The 13,417-nt window shown below is 40.2% G+C and overlaps 1 protein-coding gene across 1 annotated transcript in view; it reads right to left on the bottom strand.

Moving 5' to 3' along the window:
* NEK10 (NIMA related kinase 10) overlaps positions 1-13,417 on the bottom strand; it is a 103,608-nt gene that overhangs the window by 16,295 nt on the left and 73,896 nt on the right. Inside the window, exons 30-31 of the mRNA XM_057424870.1 lie at positions 12,815-12,852; positions 2,334-2,434 (exon numbers count right to left, since the gene is read on the bottom strand). Of these exons, the coding sequence (XP_057280853.1) occupies positions 2,334-2,434; positions 12,815-12,852 (139 nt within the window). The remainder of the gene's footprint in view (positions 1-2,333; positions 2,435-12,814; positions 12,853-13,417) is intronic.

The following is a 13,417-nucleotide window of genomic DNA, read 5'->3' as shown; positions in this document are numbered from 1 at the left end:
CCGTAGGAGGTAATTTACATTTCACTTGTTTATAAAGCAAAACTGATTTTGTATATTTTTTTCTCCTGTGGGGTTTTGTCTTTTTTTTTTCCCTTGGTTGAAAAAGAACACATCTTTTCGTATTTTTTACAAAAGAAAAGCACAAATCATACTTTGTATTTTAGAGTCTTCAATAGAGAATTCAAAAGAGATCTCTTCCTTTGCTCTTTTAAAACCATATTTATGCTCCAACAGTAAATGTAAAGCTTCAACTGCTGATCACTACAGTGACATCAACTCACTCTGATAACAATTCTATGGCATGTACTTTGGAAGAGCATTTCAGAAGGCTCTCCTATGCCGTTTCTGTATAGTTGCTTATAGCTGCAGACAGTGTTTGTAGAACTTTCTACCATTTAGTATACACTTTATAACCACATCATTGATGTAAATTCACAAAGTGTCACTCCACTGAATTCAGGAAGCTTTTCAATTACTAAGGAAAGGTTTGACCACTAAGGATGCACATTCAAATACTATCACAGAAGATATTATAAAGATTTTTTTCCACTGGAACGAATCACTGCTGTTAGCCAGTTATAAATCTAGAACAGCTATATTTGCCACACAGGAGTCTCGATTTGCTCTGACAAATCAGAGATTAAGGTTACATCCTAAGCATAAAAGACGTAATCAGACAGCTGGTTGCACACAAGGTTTTGTCCTCTCTTTTCACACATATAAGGCCTTACACATATGTATTAAATCAGATGATGAATGTTCCTTAGCCTATAAATGAGTGACAAAAATGATGCCTTAGGAAAGGCCTGTGAGATACTCTGTAGACTACAAGCCACTGCAATGGACTCTGTGAAATTGATGTACTATGGGCAAACTGAGCTATACTGAAGCAAAAGTGGTAAAGAACAAGTCCACTGCTTGAGAAACTCAGAGTTGCCTCAGGCATTAGTGACCAATTTCAGCTTTTGTTTTAATGAAATCAGATGTCAGATTAGTTAAAATAAAAATAATTTTTTTTTTTTAAAGCCAAGGATTTACATAATGCTTTTTTGCTTTTTTAAAAGCTTTCTCTTACATTGTTTTCCAGAGATCACTCTGACTCTTGTTCCCATGGAAACTGAATTGGGAAGGCTGCTGTCAGCCAAGAACTAGGCAAGAACAGGAAAAGAACCCTCCCTTGTAAACTTCAGTTTAGAATTGTCAGCTGAAATACGTAACAGAGCTTTAGAAAACAGCTATGTATTATAAAAAATATTCTAGCTTAGAACATAAACAAGTACAAGAGAAGAACATAGTACATGGTGAACAAGTACAGTATGGATCCTGACTCCTCTGCCTTTCCCTTCCAAAACCAACTGCATCTGACACCAAAAGCATCAAAGTTGTTACTACTGCTTCAATGGTCAATTCTGAGTGAGTCTTTGAGTTGCTGTTCATTCTCAGTTATTCTCATCCACATTACGATAATTTGCATTAATTAGTAGGCCACTTGAGAAAACCATCTTCAACAGAAAGGATAGGTTCACTAATGAGAATTTTGAACACACCCCTAACAGCATGTAAAGACAGAATTGTCTAAGTTCTGTTAGCAGGGGAAGGAGATAATTTCCAGTTATTTTAAACAGCAATTGTTTTCTCTATTCCCATATTACTTGTTTTGACAAGCTCGTCAGTTAAAAAAAAAAAAGACATGTAAAACGCTCCGGAGTTCTGTTTACGCTGTTCTGTTCTAAACAAAAACAAAATTGGCTCAGCAGTTTGAAAACCCCTGAGGGGTTTTTCTCCTGTGTGAAACATCACTTCCCAAATAGAAACACTTAATTTTGGAAAACAAAAAGATGCGTATTTAATGATAGCAAATTTTGCAAGTAATATATTCAGGATTTGAACTATTGCACTAGAAATCACAAGAAATTACCACTGTTTATTGATAATAAAAATATGACTTAGAAGCTATTTAGAAATTATTGGTATAGAGGAAAGCATTTTATGTATTCTGCATGTCAGTATATGGTGCTAAGTCACTTAAAATATTCATATCGTTGGCATGACAGAACGCTGTAAAAATAATTTACTTGTACAATCCATTTTTTTCTGAGGTGAGCCAATGATTTTCATATGACTCAATTATTGCCATCCTCCACATACTAATATTCAAGGTTAGTCTTTATTTAAATGATATATTTTTAAAGCATCCTGCCATCTGCAAAAATGTCAAGTTCTGTTGTTTTTACAGAACAGTGACTAAATTAGCAGCACTTTGCAGTACCATTATTTTGACAACAGCAAATAACTAAAAAGTATAGAATGTCAGAAGCAATAGTAATGCATACTTGACTGATGAAGATGATTTTGTGCAGCTGAATAAGAATCTGCTGAACAGGGTCACTGATCTGACGCACCTTCCTCTGTGATACAGCAATTCTTGCTGATGCTGTAGATGACAACAGTAAAAGCAGGAAGACAGCTCATTTAATTTCCTTAATATATTAATAGTGTACACTATTTAAAACCTGTAGATGTAAATAATAAGTTTTAATGCATGACTGGTTTTTCCAATAATGTTGTGAACAAAGAAAAGGATAATCTAAAAACTTGAAAGATTAGACAATGTAATTGATAATGTTTCAAAAGAAAATCCCTTTCCCTGACTCATTTCTAAGTTACTCTAAGAGAAAAGAAGTACTAGTGTACTTCACTAATCATAAAAGTTTTCATACATTTATTAAAAAAATTAAAGATATGATAAACAGAATTTTCTTATTTTAACTGGGGTTTCTTTTTACACAGACTAAACCACATCATATTTATTTTTTTATATTTTGATATTATGAAATTTATTTTAATTTTACCCCAAGAATTACAAGAAAATGTCTAGTGTGGACCATCTGAGGAAAAATTTAGAAAAATGTATTTCCATGCTCCCATAGAATCATAGAATCGTTAGGGTTGGAAAGGACCTTAAGATCATCAAGTTCCAACCCCCCTGCCACGGGCAGGGACACCTAACACTAAACCATGCCACCCAAGACTTCGTCCAACCTGACCTTGAACACCACCAGGGATGGAGCATTCACAACCTCCCTGGGCAGCCCATTCCAGTACCTCACCACCCTCACAGGAAAGAATTTCCTCCTTATATCCAACCTAAACTTCCTCTGTTTAAGTTTTAACCCGTTACCCCTTGTCCTGTCACTACAGCCCCTAATGAAGAGTCCCTCCCCAGCAACCCTATAGGCCCCCTTCAGATACTGGAAGGCTGCTATGAGGTCTCCACGCAGCCTTCTCTTCTCCAGGCTGAACAGACCCAACTTTCTCAGCCTATCGTCATCCGGGAGGTGCTCCAGTCCCCTGATCATCCTTGTGGCCCTCCTCTGGACTTGTTCCAACAGTTCCATGTCCTTTTTATGTTGAGGACACCAGAACTGCACACAATACAGTGATATATAGTGATGTGTGTTGCTCTATCAAACCTAGTTTTTGTTTCCAATATCTAGCAAGAGCATATTTTTGAAAGAAACCTTAAGAAAATATGCAAGAGCCTATGAATCTCTTGAGTCTTCTTTACACCAGAAAATCATTTGTTTCCATGTCGCAGATTACTCCATGATCAAAATGACACCATCATAAAACTTTTAATGTCATTTTTCATTTTTAGAATAAAAGAATATATTTGCTAAGCAAATAATAATACTGTAAAAATTCCTCTCCCTATGAAGGAATAGAATAGACAGTTGCCCTCTATTACAGACTGCATATGATTTTTCTTGTAAATCCCATAAAAATCACAGAATCATGGAATGGTTTGGGTTGGAAGTGACATAAAAGGTCATCCAGTTCCAACACTCTGCCATGGGCAGGGACACCTCAAACTAAACAAGGTTTCCCAGCTTGGCCTCGAACACTGCCAGGGATGGGGCAGCCACACCTTCTCTGGGCAACCTGTGCCAGCACCTCACCAGCCTCACAGGGAAGAATATTTTCTAATATCTAATCTAACCTAATCTTTTAGTTCAAAGCCATTAACCCTTGTCCTAGCACTACTTGATCTATAAATAGTACTGCTGACCTGTAAATATAAAGTGACATTTTGAAACTTTTAAATTAAAAGCTAGTTAGGATGTTAAGCACACCACAAAAGGGGGTTGTGCAAACCAGAATATATAAACAAAGATGAAATTCCCATGTACATAAGCATGTAATTATGAGCTATGCACATAAACATTGTACATAATGAAAATTTTATCCCACTCTCCTCTCCCCCCTCCACCATATTATATGGGATATAAAGTTGGTCTGTCTGAAGAAAAAAAAAAGACTAATCAAATTTAGAAATTAAATATTTTGTTAAAAGACTAAACAAATTTAGAAATTAAATATTTTGTTATCTCAAAAACCACTGTGCTTCTGAATATACCTCCACATCATTTCTATAAGCATTAATATTTTAAGTAGACTTGTACACTAGACAGACTAGAAAATTGACTATTAACTAACTAATCACTAAGAAATGATCATGGAGATCCACACTAAAAAAGAATCGATGGTTTGAGAAAATAATTTTGCTAGAAGTTACTTATAATATTTTCTTCTTAGATACTCAAAAAGCCTTTCTTATCACATTGTATTTGAAAAATTCCTTTAGCTATTACCTAACAACACACATAATAGATACATATACACAAATTCACAATGCACACACAGGCTTTTATTTTAGTGCTTGACTATTTAATCGGGTATCCAAATGTGACCTTTGCTAAAAAGCATCCATTATACCCAATGGCAATGACACTACATTTTGTAGTACAAACTCTGAAGTAAAGAACAGAGTCAGTTTGGAATTAAAATGAGAACTATTACTTTAGAATTAAGAATATGGCAGTACTTCAGACATTTAGGCTTCCTCATGTAATTTTTATTAGATAATTGTTGATAATTTATTTAGATAAGTGTGAGCTATTTATCATGGCAAGGAGCAATAATGCTGAACTAAAAATAGTGAGTAGGTGTAAACCTGTTTCCGTAAAGCTGCACTTCGGTAAAGCTAGACTAACCTCTGCCAAGCAAATCCATGTACATAATTTATGCTTTTCATGTATAAAAGACTGTGAAGAACTTATGCATGAATAGAAGCTATGCTTTTCCTCTAGCAAAATAAATTTTAAACAAGAATTTTAAGTTTTTCATTCACTTTGGGTTAAAATCAGATTAAAAAATCTATCAATCAAATATGTAAAAATATTTGGCTCTTGGGATCAAGAATAGAAAAAGAAAAAAAGCTAAAAGTGAAAGTTTACTTCCCAAACTGAACTATTGTCTGGGACTTATTACTGATTCAGAGAACCCCTTGTCTCATTACAAACTGACATTAAATCGGATATGGTCTTGGTTGTCCAGATTTTGAGACAGATATACTTTCCTGTTGTAGGTACATTTTTTTTCTTGTAGTACGTAGATTTGTGATTAACAGACTGTCTTCTTTTTCTGAAGTGGAACTGCCCTAATATACAAGCTAATAATATCAAATTCCATGTGATTTGTTTCCAGCCATATGCAATGAGACATTTGGAAAAGAGTACCCAAAGGCAGCTTGATAAAAAGCAAAATCTAATTCACTTGACAACTTGAATGAGTGAGCATTGCTTAAAACTTACAAAGCACAATAAACTCGGTACTGATTTGTAGATGTTATACCCAAAATGTTGACCATATTTTGTTAAATAAAGAACATTATGAACTAACTTATTGAACTAAAAAGAAAAAAAAAAAAATAATTTGTGTTCCATGTAATAATTTTAATTCCAGACATGAGAACAAATAGACAAACACTGCTGATAAGGCTTTAGGTAATTTAATGGAATTAGGATACAGAAGTAAACATTACATATTTTACAAACTGTGTAGATTTGCAAAATATCATGCAGATTTTAAATATAACAATTAAAACAAGCAGACCAGCTTGATTATTATTTACCTAGTGTTCCTCGATCATGCTTTGCCTGCTGAGAAAGAGTGTAGAGCCAAAACTAAGTCAGATTTTTGAATTTTTATGTGGTAAATCCATCGTTATTTATGATTTTTAATCTTGTGCATTTAAGTCATACACACTGTCAGACTCAGAGATTAAATAAAAGCTTAGCAGTAGACTGCCACTATAAAACAGTGCATCAGTAAAGAACATAAGTAAACAAAATTGTTCTTCCAAGTTGAGTATTAGATCTGGCAGCTAATCAAAGAACTCAGGTCCAAGTATTGAACTTCAGCCAGCATCCCTGTATCTGTCTTAAATAAAGTTACCTCTAAACTACACTTCAGAGGCTAATTTAGATCCATATTCTAAAATTTTCTCATACAGAAATACCTTGAGGTATTATGAGTCTTATTATATGTATTTACACACACAAACTTTTTTTTTTTTTCCTTTGCAAAGTGATCTGGTATCGAGAATGAAAATTCTACTGAGAGAGAGATGAAATCCAAATACCAAAATTAATTAGCCCACAACTGAGCTATTACAAGTTTTTTCCTGCTGAATTTCTGTGCTGGCTATTTTAACAATAAGAGGGACAGTAACAAACTGAAGTGTCTAGGGTCCAACCAGACCTAAGCTGTGCTCCCACAGAAAATAGATATAAAACATCTCATCCTTTATCTCAGAGACACAGATTTATGGTTGAATCAGGAAGATAATGACATTATTGCTATTTCTGAGTTTCCTCTCAATAATCAGCAAGACGAAGAGAAGTCTTGCATTTACTCTGAGTCACTTAAGGAAGAATTTACATTGGTCTTTCTGCTCATGACAACAGTGATAATCATGCTGCAATAATCTAAGATATATGCCACAGGAAGAACTAGCCCGAGAGAGGACGACTTCAACACCGGAGCAGGGGAGATCAGCGTCCAGGAGCCCCAACTCAGAGCGACAAGAGCCTCCCACCGAGTGAGCCACAAGGCCTCGCCAGGCCCTGCCCAGGAGCCGGCAGCTCAGCTGACGAGAGCGAGCAGCTGACTCACAGGGAGCGGAGCCAGGAGCAGCGGCACCAGCCCTGACTGGGTGAAAACCTGCCCCAGGGAGCGCGAGCGATCGGGAGTGTAGGTCGACGCAGTTTGCGAGGGCAGGCGAGCGCTCGTCGTATGACCAAGGCCCGGTGTGGGAGCTCTGCTCTGCTCTGCTCTGGATGCCCCGGCGGTGGCAGCGTAGGCACCCAGACAGAGGAGATGAGAGGGGAGGCTGCAGTGCAGAGCTCGGGGTGTAGAGAGTGCCTGCACTGGTCTGGTGAGGGGAGGGGGCACAATGGGCAGGGCTGCTCTCGGTGCGCCCTGGTGGAGGTCCTCCTGCAGCAGGGGTTGAGCTGCGGGATGCTGTTAATAGGCTGCGAGATGTCAGGGAAGCTGAGAGGAAGCAGCACTGCTTGCTCCTGGCCCAAACTGTGCAGGGGCCTCGAGCTTCCCCTCTAGCTCATGGAGGAAAGAAGGAGGCCGTTGACCCGGGAAGCTGGGAAATAGTGACCAAAAAAAAAAAAAAAAGCCAACAAAAAAAAGGAGGAAAAGGACAATTAAAAGCAAGGGGCTTCCTCCTAAATCTGTTGTCCCCACGCAGAACTGCTTTGCTGTCCTGCAGGAGGCTAATGAGGAAACGCACTCGAGCCAGAAACAGCTGGCTGATGCCCTGGTAAAGAAGATCTCTACTGGTGCTGCCAGGAAAAAGCAGCGGGTCATAGTAGTAGGGGACTCTACTTCAAAAGGGACAGAAGCACTCGTCTGCCGGCCAGACCCGGCCTCAAGGGAGGTGTGTTGCCTACCAGGGCCACGGATCAGGGATGTGGCAGAGAGGCTGCCTGCTCTAGTAAGTCCCACGGACTATTACCCGCTTCTAGTGATCCATGTGGGTGCTGGTGATACAGATAGTAGTAGCCTGGGGAACATAAAGAAAGACTACAGAGCTCTGGGAGAGGTGGTTAGGGGCTCTGGAGCTCAGATAGTCTTTTCTTCAGTTCTCCAGTGTGGGGGTTGGAATGTATCTGACCATGGGAAGGAGAAACTCTTTTCTTCAATTCTCCAGGATACAGGGGAGGACCTAAAAAAAGCTAGGAGGATTGGCCAGGTTAATAAATGGTTAAAAGGGTGGTGTCATAGTCAGGGGTTTGGGTGTCTTGAACATGGGACCCAAGTTTGTAGGCCAGGTCTAGTGGGGGCTGGTGGAGCTGGTCTAAAAGAAGGGGAAGAGCAGTTTTGGTAGGAGGCTTGCCAGGCTGGTCGAGGAGGCTTTAAACTAGATGTGCTGGGGGACGGGGGCATCATTCCACCCCAACACACCCAGTGAGTTGCCAGCACCTATAATAAATGCTTGGAGCAATGTAGAGATATCCCAGCCTCTCCAGCCAATGAGCCATCTTCAGTTGGAGCTCGGCTCAGATGCCTCTATGCAAATGCCCGTAGCATGGGGAACAAACAAGAGGAATTAGAGGTGTGTGCACGTCTACAGGGGTATGATATAATAGGCATCACAGAAACATGGTGGGATGGCTCCTATGACTGGAGTGTTGGAATGGAAGGTTACAGGCTCTTTAGAAAAGACAGGCCCGGCAGGCGGGGAGGGGGAGTTGCCCTTTATGTTAGGGATAGGCTGGAGAGTATGGAACTCTGTCTGGGGACAGGTGAGCAGTTAACAGAGAGTTTGTGAGTGAAGGTTAAAGGGAAAACAGCCATGGGAGACATTACTGTGGGGATCTGTTACAGACCACCTGATGAAGAAGAACCTGCGGATGAAGCACTCCATAGACAGATAGGAAAAGCCTCACGCGCACAGGCCCTTGTACTCATGGGTGACTTCAACCACCCTGACATCTGTTGGAAGGACAGTACGGCCCGGCGCAAGCAATCCATGAGGTTCCTCGATTGTGTGGAAGACAACTTCCTTCTGCAAGTAATAGAGGTGCCGACAAGGAGAGGCGCCATGCTTGACCTCGTGCTCACCAACAGGGAAGGGCTTGTTGGAAATGTGACTCTCCAGGGCAGCCTTGGATGCAGTGATCAGGAGATGCTCAAATTTGAGATCTTCAGGACAGTGAGAAGAGCGTGCAGCAAGCTCACTGCCCTGGACTTCAAGAGAGCAGACTTTGGCCTCTTCAGGAACCTGCTTAGTAAGGTTCCATGGGATATAGCCCTAGAGGGCAGGGGGGCCCAAGACTGTTGGTTGATATTCAAGGATCACCTGCTACAAGCTCAGGAGTGTTGCATCCCAGCTAGAAGGGAGTGCAGCAGGAGGGCCAGGAGACCCCCTTGGATGGATAAGGAGCTGCTGAGGAAAATTTGAAGGAAAAAACAGGCTTATAAAAGGTGGAAGCAAGACCAAGCCTGGGAAGAATACAGGGATGTTGTCTGAGAAGCTAGGGACCAGGTTAGGAAAGCCAAGGCCCAGTTAGAATTAAACTTGGCTAGGGATGTTAAGAATAACAGGAAGGGATTCTATAGGTACGTAGCAAATAAAAGACAGACTAGGGACAATGTAGGCACCCTCTGGAAGCTATCAATCAGGAGAACTGGCTACCCTGGATTTGGAGAAGGCTGAGGTTCTTAATGACTTCTTTGCCTCAGTCTTCACTGGCAAATGCTCTGACCACACCACCCAAGTCTTAGAAGGCAGACACAGGGACTGTGAGAACGAAGACTTTAGGCCAACTGTAGGAGAGGATCTGGTTCAAGACCATCTTAAAAACCTGAGCATACACAAGTCCATGGGACCTGATGAAATCTACCCGCGGGTCCTGAAGGAGCTGGCAAATGAAGTTGCTAAGCCACTGGCCATCATATTTGAAAAATCATGGCAGTCAGGTGAAGGTCCTGATGACTGGAAAAAGGGAAATATAACCCCCATTTTCAAGAAGGGGAAAAAGAATGACCCGGGGAATTACTGAGCAGTCAGTCTCACCTCTGTGCCTGGAAAAATCTTGGAGCAGATTCTCCTGGAAGGCATGCTAAGGCACATGAAAATCAACAAGGTGCTTGGTGACAGCCAGCATGGCTTCACTAAGGGGAAATCCTGCCTGACCAATTTGGTGGCCTTCTATGATGGGGCTACAGAACTGATGGACAGGGGTAGAGCAGTTGACATCATCTACCTGGACTTGTGCAAAGCGTTCAACACTGTCCCACACAACATCCTTGTCTCTAAATTGGAGAGATATCAATTTGATGGATGGACCACTTGGTAGATAAAAAACTGGCTGGATGGCCGCACACAAAGAGTTGTGGTCAATGGCTCAACGTCCAGCTGGAGACCAGTAACGAGTGGTGTCCTCAGGGATCGGTGTTGGGACCGGTCTTGTTCAACATCTTTGTCGCTGACATGGACAGTGGGATTGAGTGCGCCCTCAGCAAGTTTGCCGATGACACCAAGCTGTGTGGTTCGGTTGATACGCTGGAGGGAAGGAATGCCATCCAGAGGGACCTTGAAACACTTCTGAGGTGGGCTGATGCCAACCTCATGAAGTTTAACCATGCCAAATGCAAGATCCTACACCTGGCTCGGAGCAATCCCAGGCACAGCTACAGGTTGGGCAGAGAAGAGATTCAGAGCAGCCCTGCGGAGAAGGACTTCGGGGTGTTGGTTGATGAGAAAATGAACATGAGCCAGCTTCAGTGTGCACTCGCAGTCCAGAAAGCCAACCGTATCCTGGGCTGCATCAAAAGGAGCGTGACCAGCAGGTCGAAGGAGGTGATCCTGCCCCTCTACTCTGCTCTCGTGAGACTTCACCTGGAGTGTGCAGTTCTGATGTCCTCAACATAAAAAGGACATGGAACTGTTGGAACAAGTCCAGAGGAGGGCCACAAGGATGATCAGGGGACTGGAGCACCTCGCGGATGAAGACAGGCTGAGAAAGTTGGGGCTCTTCAGCCTGGAGAAGAGAAGGCTGCATGGAGACCTCATAGCAGCCTTCCAGTATCTGAAGGGAGGCTATAGGGTTGCTGGGGAGGGACTCTTCATTAGGGACTGTAGTGACAGGACAAGGAGTAACAGGTTCAGACTTAAACAGGGGAAGTTTAGATTGGATATAAGGAGGAAATTCTTTCCTGTGAAGGTGGTAAGGTACTGGAATGGGTTGCCCAGGGAAGTTGTGAATGCTCCATCCCTGGCGGTGTTCAAGGCCAGGCTGGACGAAGCCTTGGGTGGCATGGTTTAGTGTGGGGTGTCCCTGCCCATGGCAGGGGGGTTGGAGCTAGATGATCTTAAGGTCCTTTCCAACCCTAACTATTCTATGACTCTATGATTCTACGATTTTGATTTAGCTTTTGCCTCATTTTCACCTCTCCAGCAAATGTTTCAACACTGCTATATTTAATCCCAAAATAAATACTATGGTCTTGCTGTTACAACCTAGGAACCTTCAGTTTTTGTTAGGATACTGATGAAAACTTTCCTTCCTTGGGATATTACCTTTTTTTACTGCTCCCTGTTCTATGGTATTTGTCTTCTCTTTTGCTGTCAATAGCTTGTATTACAAAACAAATGTGTACAAATGAGTGCCTTTTTCTTTTTTTTTTCTGAATAAAAATATGTTTAGAACTATATCAGCAAACAAAAGGACCAACTAGAACATAATATGGATTTCCCTGTTATTCACTGTATAGGCTTTCTCTCTTTTCTTATATGATAGCAGCAATTGGACTTACCAATCTAGGAGTTCCAGATGTAATGTCTACTTGTAGTGTCTATGTGCTTCAAAGACAGCTATTGACCGAATGTTCAGCTAGGAACTTAGGAGTTCCAGACCACTCAATAATCATATATTTTCTTAAATACGAAAGTATAGCATTATTTGCAGAATGAGGGCATGTGTGTGTGAATAGGCTGCTGAGGACTTGATCAAAACTTTTAACAGTTTTACCCATTACTGACACAAGGGTGATTGATTGATTGATCAGATTACCCACAGGACTGAAAATATTAACAAAGGCTAAGATGTTTGTCTGCAGATCTGGTATTTTAAAGCTGGATAGTGAATTTAAATTGTGTGAGTATTATAATGGCACTCTTCAGAAAACAGCACTGAAAACAGCTGAAAGTGGACAGCAAATATTGATGTGTAGTGCATAATTAAATTCATATAATAATTTCTATATCAAAAGGCTATAAAATGGAAGTTAGTATACACCATAAGTACTTTCTTTTTGAACATCAATACTTCAGCTGCTTGAAATATTTTTCTTTCAAATATTATTTAATCCAGAGAATATGCATTCTGAAATCGCAGTTTAGCAGCTTACAGCATGTGAAACTCCTCCATAAAAAAAGAGAATTACCTCAAATGGAAAATTTGTTTCATCAGTAATGATGTATAAATACACGGGGATTTCTCTGTATTCTGAGATATTCCTTTCATAACAGAAATTCCCATTGTATTCCACAGAAATTTAGCCAGGATAATGACCAATAAAATGTGGTTTTACTGATTTACTATTGGAGTTCATACTTTTCAAAAAATCCTTAAGGATATTTCAGATAACATATTTGTATATGAAATGTAATTATATCCTTTTCCAGCATTTTCAAATGTAATTTTTCATATTGCAAAGAACTACAACTGGAAGACCATGGTACTGCTACCCTGTCATGAGCAAATCCTCTATTTTCTTAGTGTGACTCCTGCACGTGAGCAAAGGCATACTCAAGAGCAGGTCAATAGGCAGTATAGTTGAAGAAATAAACGAGGAGACACTCTGTAGACAACAGGAGAATAAGGTTGAAAACATGGAAACCAGTAGGTTTAATTTAAGTTAAAATTTGATTTTTTTGCAAGCACAAAATTACCTGGTTGCAGTTTTGATCCCCGACCTTCAGTATCATCTCTAGTATTATTTAAAAAAAAAAAATAATTAAAAAAAGTAGTTTTAATTGTGTTTGGCATCAGTGACTGTAGAGGAAATACCAGTATTCCCTGACTCCTCCTCACGTTTCCTCTAAGGGACATCTGTCCAAATTCATTAGTTTTTTACTGTGCGTTTTTAAGACTCATAAAGACTACTCTACTCTATGTGTCCAAAATAGCATGACTTCTACTAAATAAAAATTAGACCCCATTCCTTTTCCTGCTCAGATTTTTTAGCTGCAAAGTACAAAAACAGAAGACAGGATTTCAATATTTACAACTCAATAATCCTGAAAATTAACATAAAATTAATTTGCATTTGTACATGTTTAAGGACATTTAAGTTAAACTATTTTATGGCTGGAAAACATAAAAAAAAAAGTTATTATTGTCTAGTAGATAAAAACAGGAGCAATAATGCATACAGTACTAATAGAGTGTGTGTGGGGGGGGAAATAATATTACATCATCAGGGCAGCAATACCTCAGTGTCTGAAATATAGGTCCACATGTTTTAATACTAGCTTCTGTTCTATACTCTACAC

Source organism: Pezoporus wallicus, unplaced genomic scaffold, assembly GCF_028554395.1.
Source record: "Pezoporus wallicus isolate ANWC-B61680 ecotype Strahan unplaced genomic scaffold, APGP_CSIRO_Pwel_v1 contig_3181, whole genome shotgun sequence".
Classification (NCBI taxonomy): Eukaryota; Metazoa; Chordata; class Aves; order Psittaciformes; family Psittacidae; genus Pezoporus; species Pezoporus wallicus.
Note: the sequence above shows the minus strand (reverse complement) of the source record. Positions and strands in the feature narration are given on the sequence as shown.